Source organism: Pituophis catenifer, unplaced genomic scaffold, assembly GCF_029215685.1.
Source record: "Pituophis catenifer annectens isolate HBS135680 unplaced genomic scaffold, rPitCat1.0.hap2 SCAF_2, whole genome shotgun sequence".
In the NCBI taxonomy this organism is placed as follows: domain Eukaryota; kingdom Metazoa; phylum Chordata; class Lepidosauria; order Squamata; family Colubridae; genus Pituophis; species Pituophis catenifer.
In genome coordinates this window covers 90,719,456-90,732,015 of record NW_027256882.1, presented here as the reverse complement: position 1 = coordinate 90,732,015, position 12,560 = coordinate 90,719,456, and the positions used below count along the sequence as shown (strand labels likewise).

Sequence of the window (12,560 nt, the reverse complement as noted above, 5' to 3'; positions counted from 1 at the left end):
TAGTTTACTAGTTGATTAGTCTATATATTAGATGTGGTCTGAGCACCCCTAGGGTTTCCCCAACTCCCTCTTACAGGACACGAAATCAATATTTTTTTGCTACCTATTAAAGATGTTTGCAAAAATTTTCACTCGTCTCATTATTACTTTTCTTTGTTAAAGTTTTTTCCACAGAAAATGTTTATGTTAGTATCTAATAGGTTTAACATTTATTTTTACCTAATTCAATAAATATCTACAAATGCTTCAATTTTAATTTTTAATCTGGTGAATGTCAATAAATAAATATAACCCATATGAACAAAAGCTGTTTTGGAGTCCCCACCATAATTTTTAAGGGGGGGAGGGGTCCTGAACAAAAGGTTTAAGGAATACTGTACTAGGCTGAATACCAAGTGTCCTCACCCATCAAGATTGAGCATGCAAGATGGAAATGAGTTAGGAGTCAGATGTTTAAATTTGTACTTCACTCAATTTTGGATTTTTTTTGTAATGATAAAGTGTATAAAAACTTCTAATATATAGTTGATTAATTCATAAAGATTAAAAACACTACCTATAGTCTGATGTGCTAAAGTGTCAAGTTCTGAAATATTTATATATGGAATGGCTCAAATTGTTCAAATTTATTTTTCCCCAAGAAGGAGAGACAGGAGCAGGAACTGGTGTGCATATTACACTTTCTTCTAGACATTTGCTAAATTCCTCTGTGCAGTAAAACTTTTTATCAGAGTTTCACTGAATATATTGGAAAAAATTAACTGCAGATTTTAATGCCTGTCAAATTTGATTATTAAGGAGTTTGACTCTGGACATTATTGTTAAAATCTCTTGCTTGAAATGTTGCATTTCCACATTTGAATCATTGCCCTAATACCTGTGTTTAGGTTTAGATTTGGCTATGTTCTTTGAATTGCTACTTATTCATCTCTCCAATTAACCCTCCAGAATTTGCAAGAGGAGAAGGAACGGAAATCTGAATGCCTTCCCCCCGAGCCACATCCTGATGATCCTGAAAGTGTGAAGATCATCTTCAAGATGCCCAATGACTCAAGGGTGGAAAGGAGGTTTCACTTTACACAATCTTTAACTGTAAGAAAAGGAGGGGGGAAATCATAATCTTATGAGTGATGAATGTTTTTATACGACTGACCTTCAGAAATGTGCACCCTTAAGCTGCCACACCAAGCAATCAAAACAGCAGTGTGGAAATTGTGGTGCTCAGTCAAAGTGTGAAGCAAAGCACACTGTCCTTACCTTTTTTTTTTTTTGCAGGGCTTCTGATTGTTCAGTTCTCATCTGACCTAGAATTGTGCCAAATAAGTTAAGCTATGAAGAGACACTTATTAAGGAATTATACCTCAGTTTCCCACATGGACATCCAGTGTTTATTTTATTATACTATTCAGGCTCCCAAGGAAATGAATGGATTGGACATGGAATATCTTTTCATGCCACCTCTCTGTTGTACCACCACCTCCAAATATTTGGAGGAATTTTCAGGGGATGGTAGAAAGGAGGAGGAATTAGGGGTGGGTGGAGGGGATCACTTCCGTTTTTCTCCAGCAGGAGCTATTTGTTAGTGGAGTTTTGTTCATCAAAGTCTGGATCCGAGCCAGTATCATTTTTGTTAAAACCAGGGAATTATTTACAGATCATAGGAACGTTTTATTTAACAAAGGGTGTGATTTCTTGAAGGTCTCTACCTTGACATTTAAAGCTTTTTACTCACTGCACCGTACCAGTCTTCAGTGGCATTGTTGTTATGTGAACACTTGTTCATTATACTTCATCAAAACAAATCCTTTTGTGTAATTTTTTCAGGTGATCCATGATTTCCTATTCTCTTTGAAAGAGAGTCCGGAAAAGTTCCAGATTGAGGCCAATTTTCCCCGCCGTGTCCTGCCCTGCCTTCCTACAGAGGAATGGCCTAATCCACCCACGCTGCAAGAAGCCGGACTCAGCCACACGGAAGTTCTCTTTGTGCAAGACCTTACGGACGATTGACATTTATCCAAAATACAGAGATGGAAAGAGAAATTCCTATTATAATACAATATTTTTTTTAAAGACTGCTGCATACAAATGAGGGATCAGAGACTATATGGCCTGGCCAGCCATGTCATGTGACTGCACTGGCAGGAGAAACTGCAAACTCGCACACACTCAGCCCCTTTTACATTGAGAGGGCAGACAGGAGGAGCCACAATTGGCGTCCCAAGAGAGGGTCAGAAATGCAGCTTTTGGTAAACGCTGCTTTTATTGGAAATAATTTACACCATCATTTTGACATTTGAAAATTTGACGTTCTGCTGCTTTTGACAGCTAAAGAAACGTACCTGTGAGCCAGGTTGAGATCTGTCCCCCACTGGGGAGAGACAGATAGAAGGTTATTTTCTTCCAGCTTCTCACTCTGTAAAAAATACCTTAAATATATCTTTTGCTTTGTAATGACCAAAGGAGAATGGGTTAACAATGATTTTTTTTTCTAAATATGGAGCTGTTGATATTCTTAACAACAGAGGTTTTTCTTCTCCAGGGTTGTTAGCTGCATAGTGTAATAAACTCTGCCTCTAGTGTGCCTGTGCTAACACCTGTCAGTGTCTTACTGTCTCTTCAATACCTAGCCCAAATGTACCAATCTGACATAATGCCTTGCCCCAACCATGTGCAGACCTACAACGGTAGTAGAGCATCATTCTGGAATTGACACTGTTTTTGACTTTAACACAGCCTCACTCCATTTGGGATGAGCCTTTTTCTGTGCTAGTTTAAGATGTTTGCAATTTAATCTGATGAATCTGCAGTGGTGACTGAAAAAAAAAGAGAAATCAGCATGGAAGAATGGACTCATAATCTTTGCTGAGCCAGGTGAGTAGTAAGGTCATTTGTCAATGTTGATAGGTGTTACAGCCACCTGAAAGGCTGCAGGGATGATGAATTGAACATTGTGATTGGTATCTCTGAATTTTATAGTACTTTATAGTTCATGTAGACAGATCTTTTTAATAAGGTTATCGCCTCAAAGTTGGATCAGGACTTTCTTGCCCATGAAAAGAACTAAGGTCTAGCAGAGGTTTCCCAATAGAGGGAGGGAGCTGGTTGGCAAATTTCTCCAAATTCTCTTGCAGTTGCCAACTTCTAAACAACATATGTAGCAACGGTAGGATTCAGAGGGACTGCAATCAAAGAAACCAATTTTTTGACTCTTCTACTAGATGAGCACTTCTGAATCCAAGTGTGACGGTGGTAGATTAAGCCAATTCCATCTCACAATTTGGGTTCCTGCGATCAGAAAACTTTCTCATGATTTTTGAGCTAACAATGTAATTGATATGAGAATCCTTTTGGACTGTAGTTTTTCCTTTAAAGGTACAAACCTTGCACGTAAAATCCACTAGGTTCTTGTATCCCTTCTTGCGATTGAGAAACCTTCAGCCCCCTTGCTTCTATGTTAAACTTGCAAATAATATTGTTTCCTGCAAGGGGTAGCATAGAATCAGGCATGAACTCATGCAGTATTACTTTTCATTTGCTATACTTGGCTTTCCCTCTGTGTTCTGTTTGACTTGGACAGAAGCAGAAGTCCACTAGTCTTCTCCTATGTCTTATCAACAATTAAAAGGGAAAAGCTGTTAAATAACTTGGAATTAAAAGGAAAACTATGAAGTAGGAACTTAGTCTCTGAATTGTGTATGCATATGTGTAGTGAGTTTGGGTGACCTTAATGATGGTATATGTGCACATGTACTAAAACATAATATACATTTTCCTCCATATGCATTAAAAGACCTGATGATAGTCACAGACTAAATGGTGATTAAGCTACTGCTAAAGATTGAAAGCATCACATTCCTAGCTGGGGATTTTATGCTTCATTCCCCCACCCGCAACCCCCCTTTTTATTTTTTTTATGATGATGTAAAGGAGAAATGGGAATGCTGAGTATTTGGATAGAATACCAGTGCAGCACAGCATTGGTGAGTTTTATTTGGTTTTTTTTTTAAGTTCCCTTCTTACCCCTATGGATGATATCCATCTTCCTCAATCTCGGATCCTCTACCAGAGACCTGGGAGTTTGGGGGCTCTGCACAGTATCTTAGCTGTTCCTAGCACCACACTATTCTAGACAGAGAAAGCTCTGATGATGTTCCTGGAATCTGTTGGAGCCACTCTCCCAGCTTAGGAGTCACGTCCTCAAGTGCTCCTGCCACCAAGGAACCACTTTGGCCTTTAGTTTCCATATCCTGTCCACTTCCTCCTCCAGGCCCTGATACCTCTCCAGTTTCTCATTTGCCTTCATGATGTTGCTGTCATGTAATAAACGTTAAATAACTTTTTTTTATTAAATACATTTTAACAAAACAAAAAACAATACAAATGTTGGATAGAAGAGGAAAAAAATAAGGAAAAGTAATAAAGTGGAAAAGAAAAAAAAAGCCCCAAAATGAAAAAAAAGTAATAAATGACTTCCTATCTTCTTAACAGCAGTTATAGGTACATTTATATTCCTCTCAGTGAGCCCTTTTCTGTAGAGTCTAGTCCAGTGAGAGCAAACCTAGGACACACATGTCAAAGGTGACACACAGCAACATTTTGGATGACATGCCAGGATTCACCAATACCCAACAACAACTATCCTTGAAAGCATGTCCTATTTTTGTGGAGGCTGTGTGAGAATGGAGTGTGCTCTCATGCGGCCTCTACCATTTGAAAGTTGTGCCAGAAGGGGGCATGGCTTTGTGTGGTTACAGAAGCTGCAGAAGCCATGGGAGAGCATTCTCTAAAGCTTCTTCAAGGCCTTGTGCAACCCACAGCTGCCTTGGATAGGCCATTGGGGCCTGTCAGCAGAAAGAGGACACCGCCTGAAGGTAAGTGGCATGCAGCAGATTCTGAGGATTACACACACAATTGTTTTGCTTTCTTTTGCTAATAAATGAATGCATAAAGAATTGTTACACTTTTGTTCAAGGGAGGCGTGTTGACATACCAGCAGAGTCAAGCTAGGCATTTTCCTGCCTAATGCCTAATTTTTTGACATGGTGAGCCCAAAGGATTCACCATCACTGGTCTTCTTTGTGGTTCGAGTCTGGGGGTATTTATCAGAAAAATCGGTTTGTGTACTTGGTGCCTTTATTCCATGGAAAATAACGTTTTGAGAGTTCATATTTCATGATGAAAAAGATGCATCCAGGGGACCAAAATAGCATTATTAATAAGATAAACACGACTAGAAGTAGCCAAGTTTGTTTATTTCTTTTGTCATTGTTTTCACACAGATATACAGACATTTTTGTACAGGTAGTCCTAGACTTCCAAACATTTGTTTGGCAACCATTTCAAGTTACAACAGCCCTGAAAAAAGTGACTTAACCAATGTTCTCACAACTAATTGCAGCATCCCCAAGGTTATGTGATCAAAATTTGAACACTTGGTTGCAGTGTTCCAGGATCATGTGATCTCTGTTTGTGACCTTTCTAGCCAGGTTCCATCAAGCAGTCAATGGGGGAAGCTGGGTTCAATTAACAACCGTGTGATTTGCTTAACTGGCAAAAAGGTCATAAACGCGGGTGCAATTCACTTAATAATCGCCTTGCTTAGCAACATAAATTCTGGTTCCCATTGTGGTTGCAAGTCAAGGACTACCTGTATATCACAGACAGACAGATGAATGAAACTTGGCTTGTGACTAGGCATTTATCTTCCAGATTTGTAAAACAGTTGGATTGGGAGATGAGACTAGAAAATATCATTTTTCTCATCTAAAGTAGCTTAACTAAACTAAAACACGGCTCTAGTCAGTACTTTGTATTTCACCAGAGCTGTTTCATGATAATCTAATCCTAGATTATCTAAGGAAAAAAATGCAGTCTTTCAAGAAAGCAAAAATGTTGGTAAACTGCATCTTGTGATTATCTACCACGTAATGTGCTGTATCTGTTACTAATTTTATCTCCCAAACAAGCAAACATTATTTAGGAACCAAAGCCTAAACAACTTCTATGAGTTCCCATTTGTATTTAAGGGTAATGCTAATTTTAGGATATCCAAACCTGTACTGCAGGAATCTGGATGACTAATAGATGGCAGCAGAGCACTTTCCTGTCACTTAGTGGTCATCTTGATTTTGCAATCGGATCCCATAGTATTAGGTGATATTAAAGGATGTGGTTAACTCTGAAATATTTAATTCCTTTTCAAGCTCAAATTTATTTTTGTAGAGGCTTTTGTCTAATCTTTCTTTGAAAGCTATCCTTGAAGGTCAATTTGTTACCAAAGGGTACTGAAAAGGAATAGCGCATCAACACTAGGACTGTGAACACTTAAAAACGATTTGGAAGAAGTGCTTTGGATCTCCTCTCTTTTCTGGATTCTGTGTGATCGTGACAAGAGTTGGATTAACTTTTATGAACTGACTGGTTAAAGTACCGTATTTTTCGGAGTATAAGACGTACCTTAATTTTTGGGGAGGAAAATAGGAGGAAAAAAATTCTGCCTACCAGGTATTCATCTGGCTAGCATCCTTAATCTGGTCAGCTTCAGCACATTAGTTTGCTGGAAAGAAACACCCTCGACTCCATTTGGTCAAAGTGATAGGTTCTTTTACTATAAGGATTAATGGTTGCAAACAAAGCGAGGCTAGAATTAAACTTTCCTGTGTGAAGTGTTACGAATTTTCCCCTGCTCTCTGGCCCTCCCCCCTCCCCTTGATCAGTCCATCTTTATCCAATGAGCTTTGGAATAGGTGTTTTGGGAACGACTGTTGTTTGCTGCAATTTGTCTTCTTTTCCCAGGCTCCATGGCCTTGAAGACTGGAACAGGCTGGCTTCCATCATGCTTGTCACTGGCCCCTTTGCCCATCTCTACCTACTACATGCCAATTGCCTATTTCCTCTTCCCCATCCCTTGCAATTCATGACAGGATGCTAGCAAAGTTGAAAATGGCAAATCTTGACTGCTAGTATCTTGGATGGATGGATGAAAGCAAGATGAGGGAGTACGGAAAAATGACTGGGCCATTCTGAGGCCTAAACAAGGATGAGACTGTAGCTGGTTACTTTGTTTAGAAAAAGTCTGTTTTCAGTAAGTGGTTTAAGAATATTCATGTATGTGTGTGGCAAAAGAATAAATTTGTTTCTAAAGACACATTGATTTGATTGTATATGTGGCTGGGAGAATTGGTGAAAGTTGCAAGAGTGATGAGAAGTTCTGAATGTGAAACCATGTTTAGGTTTTATCAAGAATCAATCTTGGCAAGAAAATGAAGGAAAAGAAATGACAGTAACAGAAACTGCAAAAAAGAGAAACAATGAGTCCTGTATGGAAATGTATTAAATTACATGTTATCTGTCCAACAAAATGAATGAAAAATTGACAGGGATAGATATTGCTTAATGTGTACACAGAGAAAAAGATAACTGTAAGCAATTTCAAGTTAAGATTAAAAGAAGCAAAGAATATGCAAAAGCAATTATTGGAAATTAAAACTTGTTTTGGAAGTGGGTAAAGAGCTGAAATGAAGACAGGTTAAGGGTATTTTAAAGATCTGCATTAGAATGATAGTGATACAATGTGTGATCATTGTGAAATGGTAAGACAGATCATATAATCAAAGTTATGAATATAAAATGCTTATGAGGCTTGAAGCTGTATCTCTGCATGATTGTATGTGAACCATGTTTTCTGTCTGCAATAATACTGTTCTCCCACACATAGGGAAATGTAGCTGAACACACGACTGAATGGAAAAATTGGAGCAGCAGGTGTGCCTGGGAATGTGTCAGGTACAATTATGATAAAAAAGATGTGAGAAATAACAGTAAACGTATATGTATCATCTAAAAACTCTGAAAGGCTGATTATAATATTGATATTACTAATTATTTCCAGATTTATTCTAAAGTTCAGGGTAATCTACATAGGTATCCCCTCATTTTACTCCTATAATAAACTTGAGAAGCACGTGTACTGAAATTGACTGGGCCAGGAAGGAAAGCAAGCACTGCAGTCAAATGAATACTTAAATCTTAGTTAAAGCTTCCTGAATTTGTTCAAAGATGCTCCTTCAGGCATTTTTTGGTATTTTTTTAGCATGTATGCTACTTTCCAGGATTAAATATTAACCCTGATATTTAACATTCCAAAGAGATACCATAAACAAATTGCCGCTATTGTTTGAGCCGTTTTATTTTGCTCATTTTTAGAGAATGAACTGCTTCAAACAGCACTGAAAAGATTGAAGTTATTTGCATAAAGTATATTAATATCCACAAATTTTCAATTGCACTTTATTTCCTCTGCCAAATAGCTGCTGGAACTTCATTACTCTCACACTGTATGCTAGCTTTTTAAAAACTATAGGGAAATGTTGCTCATGCTCTAGTTTTATTGATCCATCACTTTTAAGACTGGATCTCAAATTAATTTTAAGAGGAGAATCATTTCACAGTATCTCCCCCCACCCCACCCCGCCCCTGATCTTCACAACAGAGAAAACTTTTTATGGAGCCATTTGTGGTTTTATGACATTCATTAACTGTTAATAATAAATTTTAAGAACTTGGTCATCTCTGATTATTTTGTAATTCTCTAAGTTAGTTACCATATTTTTCGCACTATAAGATGCACTCCCCGCCCCCAAGTGGGTGAAAATGACTGTGTGTCTTAGAGTGAATATTGCGGTGGCAGGGGGGGGGGGAAGGGGGGGTTGGTTCTCTGCTGGGGAACGCTGGAGCCTTTGCTGTAGAGCAGCTGATTTGGCGGTTGGATCGGCCTGCCAGAATACCGCTGATCAGCTGTTCTAGACGGTGGGGATTGCTGCCGCCTATTGCCGCCTCCTCCAAATTGCTATCAGTGGAGGTGGTAAATGGTGGCAGGCGGCAATCCCTGCCACCTAGAACAGCTGATCAGGGATATTCCGGAAGACCGATCCAACTGCCAATCAGCTGCTCGGCAGCAAAGGTCCAGTATTCCCCAGTGGTGGCAGCAGATTTTTTTCTCATTTTACTCCTCTAAAGATAATGTGCATCTTATAGTCCGGAGCATCTTATAGTGCAAAAAAATACGGTATATGGTTCATAATTACTGCATCCACAGTCACTATTAAAAATCTTTCTCAACTATATGAACTTCATATTTAGATTATTGTACAGTTATTCATTCTTAGCTCCTTAGATAAGACGATATTCCAACCAACTTAAGGTGTGCGTGTGTGTGTTTGGACAGTATGTGGGGCAAATACCTCTTTCTGCGAACACTGTCTTTGCCAAAAGAAGAGACCATTCTGCCCTCTTTGGTATACATCATACATTTATTAGTGAATATCCCTCTCAAAATCAGCCACAACATTAAAAAAAATAATGATTGCACTACTTGGTCAAGCAGAACTAGCAACTTTCATTTTAAAAAAAGTACAAATCTGTTAAAAATTTCAATCAGTATAATACACATATATAATACAACATACTAGTTATGTTAAATGCTACAAACCAATATGATTCCAATGGAATGGAATAAAACAAAACAAAACACTTTAGAGATTTAAGATATTTTTTTTCTTCTCTATATATTAGCCTTTTTTTTCCAAATACATACATGGGAAAAATGAGGTAACTGTAAATGTGCAAGTAACAGAGCAAAAAAAATTATATATATATATTTATAATATATATATAATATATATATATATATATATATAAACTTTCTAACACAGAACAAATGCCCTGGTGCCCTACAGGGAGGCCCCTCTCCTTGTAGGGTGAAGCTGAGCTATCCTTCTGGAGGGCACGGGACTGGTATAAAAGAACAGTAAACAGCCCACTATCCCACCACAGGAAATCATTGGTAAACAGTGGCATCTACAGCGCAATCAGCAATCACAAACATCCTAAATAAATGTTTTAGTAATATTTTTTTTGTTTTTTTCATGATAACTTTTAGCTGCTCCTTGGAATAAATTCTGCAGCACACGAGCTGTGAGCTTTCGAGTCACCGTCAGAAGAACCGTAAGGCTTTCCTTCCCTCCCCACCCCCAAATAACCTTTCTGAAAAGATGGCGGGGGAAGGAGAAGAGACACTGAAACAGATGGGCATCGGCACTATTCTGATTGGCTATAAATATAGAAACACCTCCCGTGTTTGTTTGTTTTTTTTTAACTTTTTTATATATACAGTAAAGACCTTTGGTTATTTGTTATCACATGGAATAGGGGGTTGGTTCCCTCTCTCTCCCTTCAAAAGCTGTGAAACAAGGGGAAAGGCTGGGGGAAGAGGTGGGTCTGACACAAGGCACTGGCTTGACATGGCAGGAGAGAGGGAGCGTGACACATCGCGGGAGGACTGGGAAGGAAAAGCTGCTGGTGTCTGTGCAGTTGGAGAGGATGGCAAGCGGCCCGTTCCTTGGTATCTGCCTGTGCCCGGGCCAAGACCTGGCTTAGATGTCCCACTGCAGCTAGTCTCCCCCTCTGAAAAGGAGGAGGGGAAAGAGGAAATTCTTTATTGGGGGGTATCCAAGAGCGGATGCATCGTAAACCTGCACCCCCCCCCCCAAACGTAACTGGGGTGAACAGAGCCAGAGGAGAGAGATTTCTAAAAAGTAGCACTGATCTTCATCTTAACAAATGGAAACAATTGATTATTATTCAAGAAAAAAAACCCTGGGACCTGCCCAGAGCTTCTCATTCACTGATTGATATGCAAGCCAGCTGCTACTTTCAAATCAAGGACTTTCCAGTCCATCCATCCTGCTTTGTTGTGCCTTTGCAGGAACTAAGGATCTTTACAGCAGCCCTTGATTTACGACCATAATTGGGACAAACTTCCGTTGCTAAGCAATGAGGTCACTGAGTCACACCCGCTTTTATGACCTTTTTTGCCATTGTCATTAAGTGAATCTGGCTTTCTCCATTGATTTTGCTTGTTGGAAGCCCGCTGGGAAGGTTGCAAGTGACCCCAGGAACACTGCAACCATCGTAAATACATGCTGATTGCTGAGCATACAAATCGTGCTTAATGATGCTGGGGTACCACAACAGTCACTGAGCATGAGGGCCTGTCATAAAGCCCCATTTTTTTTCAGCTTCGTCGTAATTTCAAACAGTCATCAAACAAATGGTTGCAAGTCAGGGACAAACTGTATTATTATATTATAACAACTGTATTATCCTTCTCATTTTCCTCCTCCTCGGACCCTGAGGATTGCCTCTCCTCAGTTGGGTGAAGAGTCTCAACTGCTGGGGAAGAAACCAGACATGGCTGGGATGAGTGGCAAAAGGCCAACTGGCCACAGCCACATCCCAAAGTTTTTCTCCTACTTTTAGAGGTAAATATATTGCTGAGAGCTGGCATGTTCAGAAAAAAATGTCAACTACATGGCACCAGAGCCACGCCCCCTCCAGCCACTATCCATCTTCACAGGAAAAAGTGGACACAGAAGCTGCTCTTCTCATTACTAGCCCTTCTCACTTCTTGGCTTATTGAGCCCTCAGACTTGTGGGATATTTTGCTGTCTGATCTATTTGTCACTGTTCCCTTGCATCCACGTGGCCCTAAGTAGAGCCCTGCTTAGCTTTCCATAAATTCATCAGGCCCTCTTACCAAGAACAGTTGGATGCCAGCGCACAAAGAAAATGCAGAAAGGCTCAGGGCTTTGCTTCCTGGCCTTGGCCTTAGGCTCCCTTGCAGTCCCTGTTCCTATCTGTTGCCCCCACTTTGAAGGGAAAGAGTTGAGCTCTAACCATTAATCTGGGTCTACCATTTGGAGGAGTATCACTGAGGGAGGGCAGAAGATCCTATCCAACTGAAAGATAGCACAAATACACTACTGCGGATAGGCAGAGACCGATTACGACACTGCTAAACTTACCCTGGAGCATTACTAGTTGACGCAGGACAAGATAAACCAGGCAAGGAAGGAAGGAAGGGAGAAGGAGTGGTCAGCAGGTCCCTTTTCTCCTACTTCTGCAGCACCATGAAGGAGAAAGTGACCCTGCCAGAGTCCTCCTTCCAAGGCAGCTATTAACGCAGAAGAGATCTGCCCCTAAGCCTTGCAACTCTACCTCAAATTAAGTCCACTAAAACTGTTTGTGTACGTATGTGCGTGCATCTTTAAGTTAGTGTGGACTCCTGACGAATGGCTGGACAAGGACCTCTATTTTTCTTGGTAAGATTTCAGAAGTTGTTTGCCATTGCCTCCTTCCTTGGGCTGAGGAGTATGACTGGCCCAAGACCACCAACCTGGCTTTGTATATCCTGTAAAGCAGGGCCAGAACTCACGGTCTCCCAGTTTCTAGCCAGATGCCTTAACCACTACACCAAACTGGCTCTCTACTAAAACTATGCTGCCTCCTAACCCAACCTGGTTTCAAACCAATCTCTAATTTGGAGGGGGAGGGAGGGGAGAGAAATGCCCTGAAAAGCGTTAACGGTCCTTGTGAGGCGTTGCGGACATGTGCAGTACAGTGCATGGCAGTAATCAGCTGAGCACAAAGAACCCCCTCATTCCCACCCACCCCATCACCCCACAGCTGGCTAGAGAGATAGCCAATACCAAGTTCCAAGC

The 12,560-nt window shown here is 40.2% G+C and overlaps 1 protein-coding gene across 2 annotated transcripts in view; it reads left to right on the top strand.

Annotated features, from left to right (window-relative positions):
- FAF2 (Fas associated factor family member 2) overlaps positions 1–2,595 on the top strand; it is a 30,042-nt gene extending 27,447 nt beyond the window's left edge. For both annotated transcript variants that reach the window (XM_070937166.1, XM_070937167.1), the window contains exons 10-11: positions 949–1,092; positions 1,825–2,595. In XM_070937166.1, coding sequence (XP_070793267.1) covers positions 949–1,092; positions 1,825–2,007 — 327 coding nt within the window. In that variant the 3' untranslated portion in view covers positions 2,008–2,595. The remainder of the gene's footprint in view (positions 1–948; positions 1,093–1,824) is intronic.
- The last annotated feature ends 9,965 nt before the right edge of the window (positions 2,596–12,560 follow it).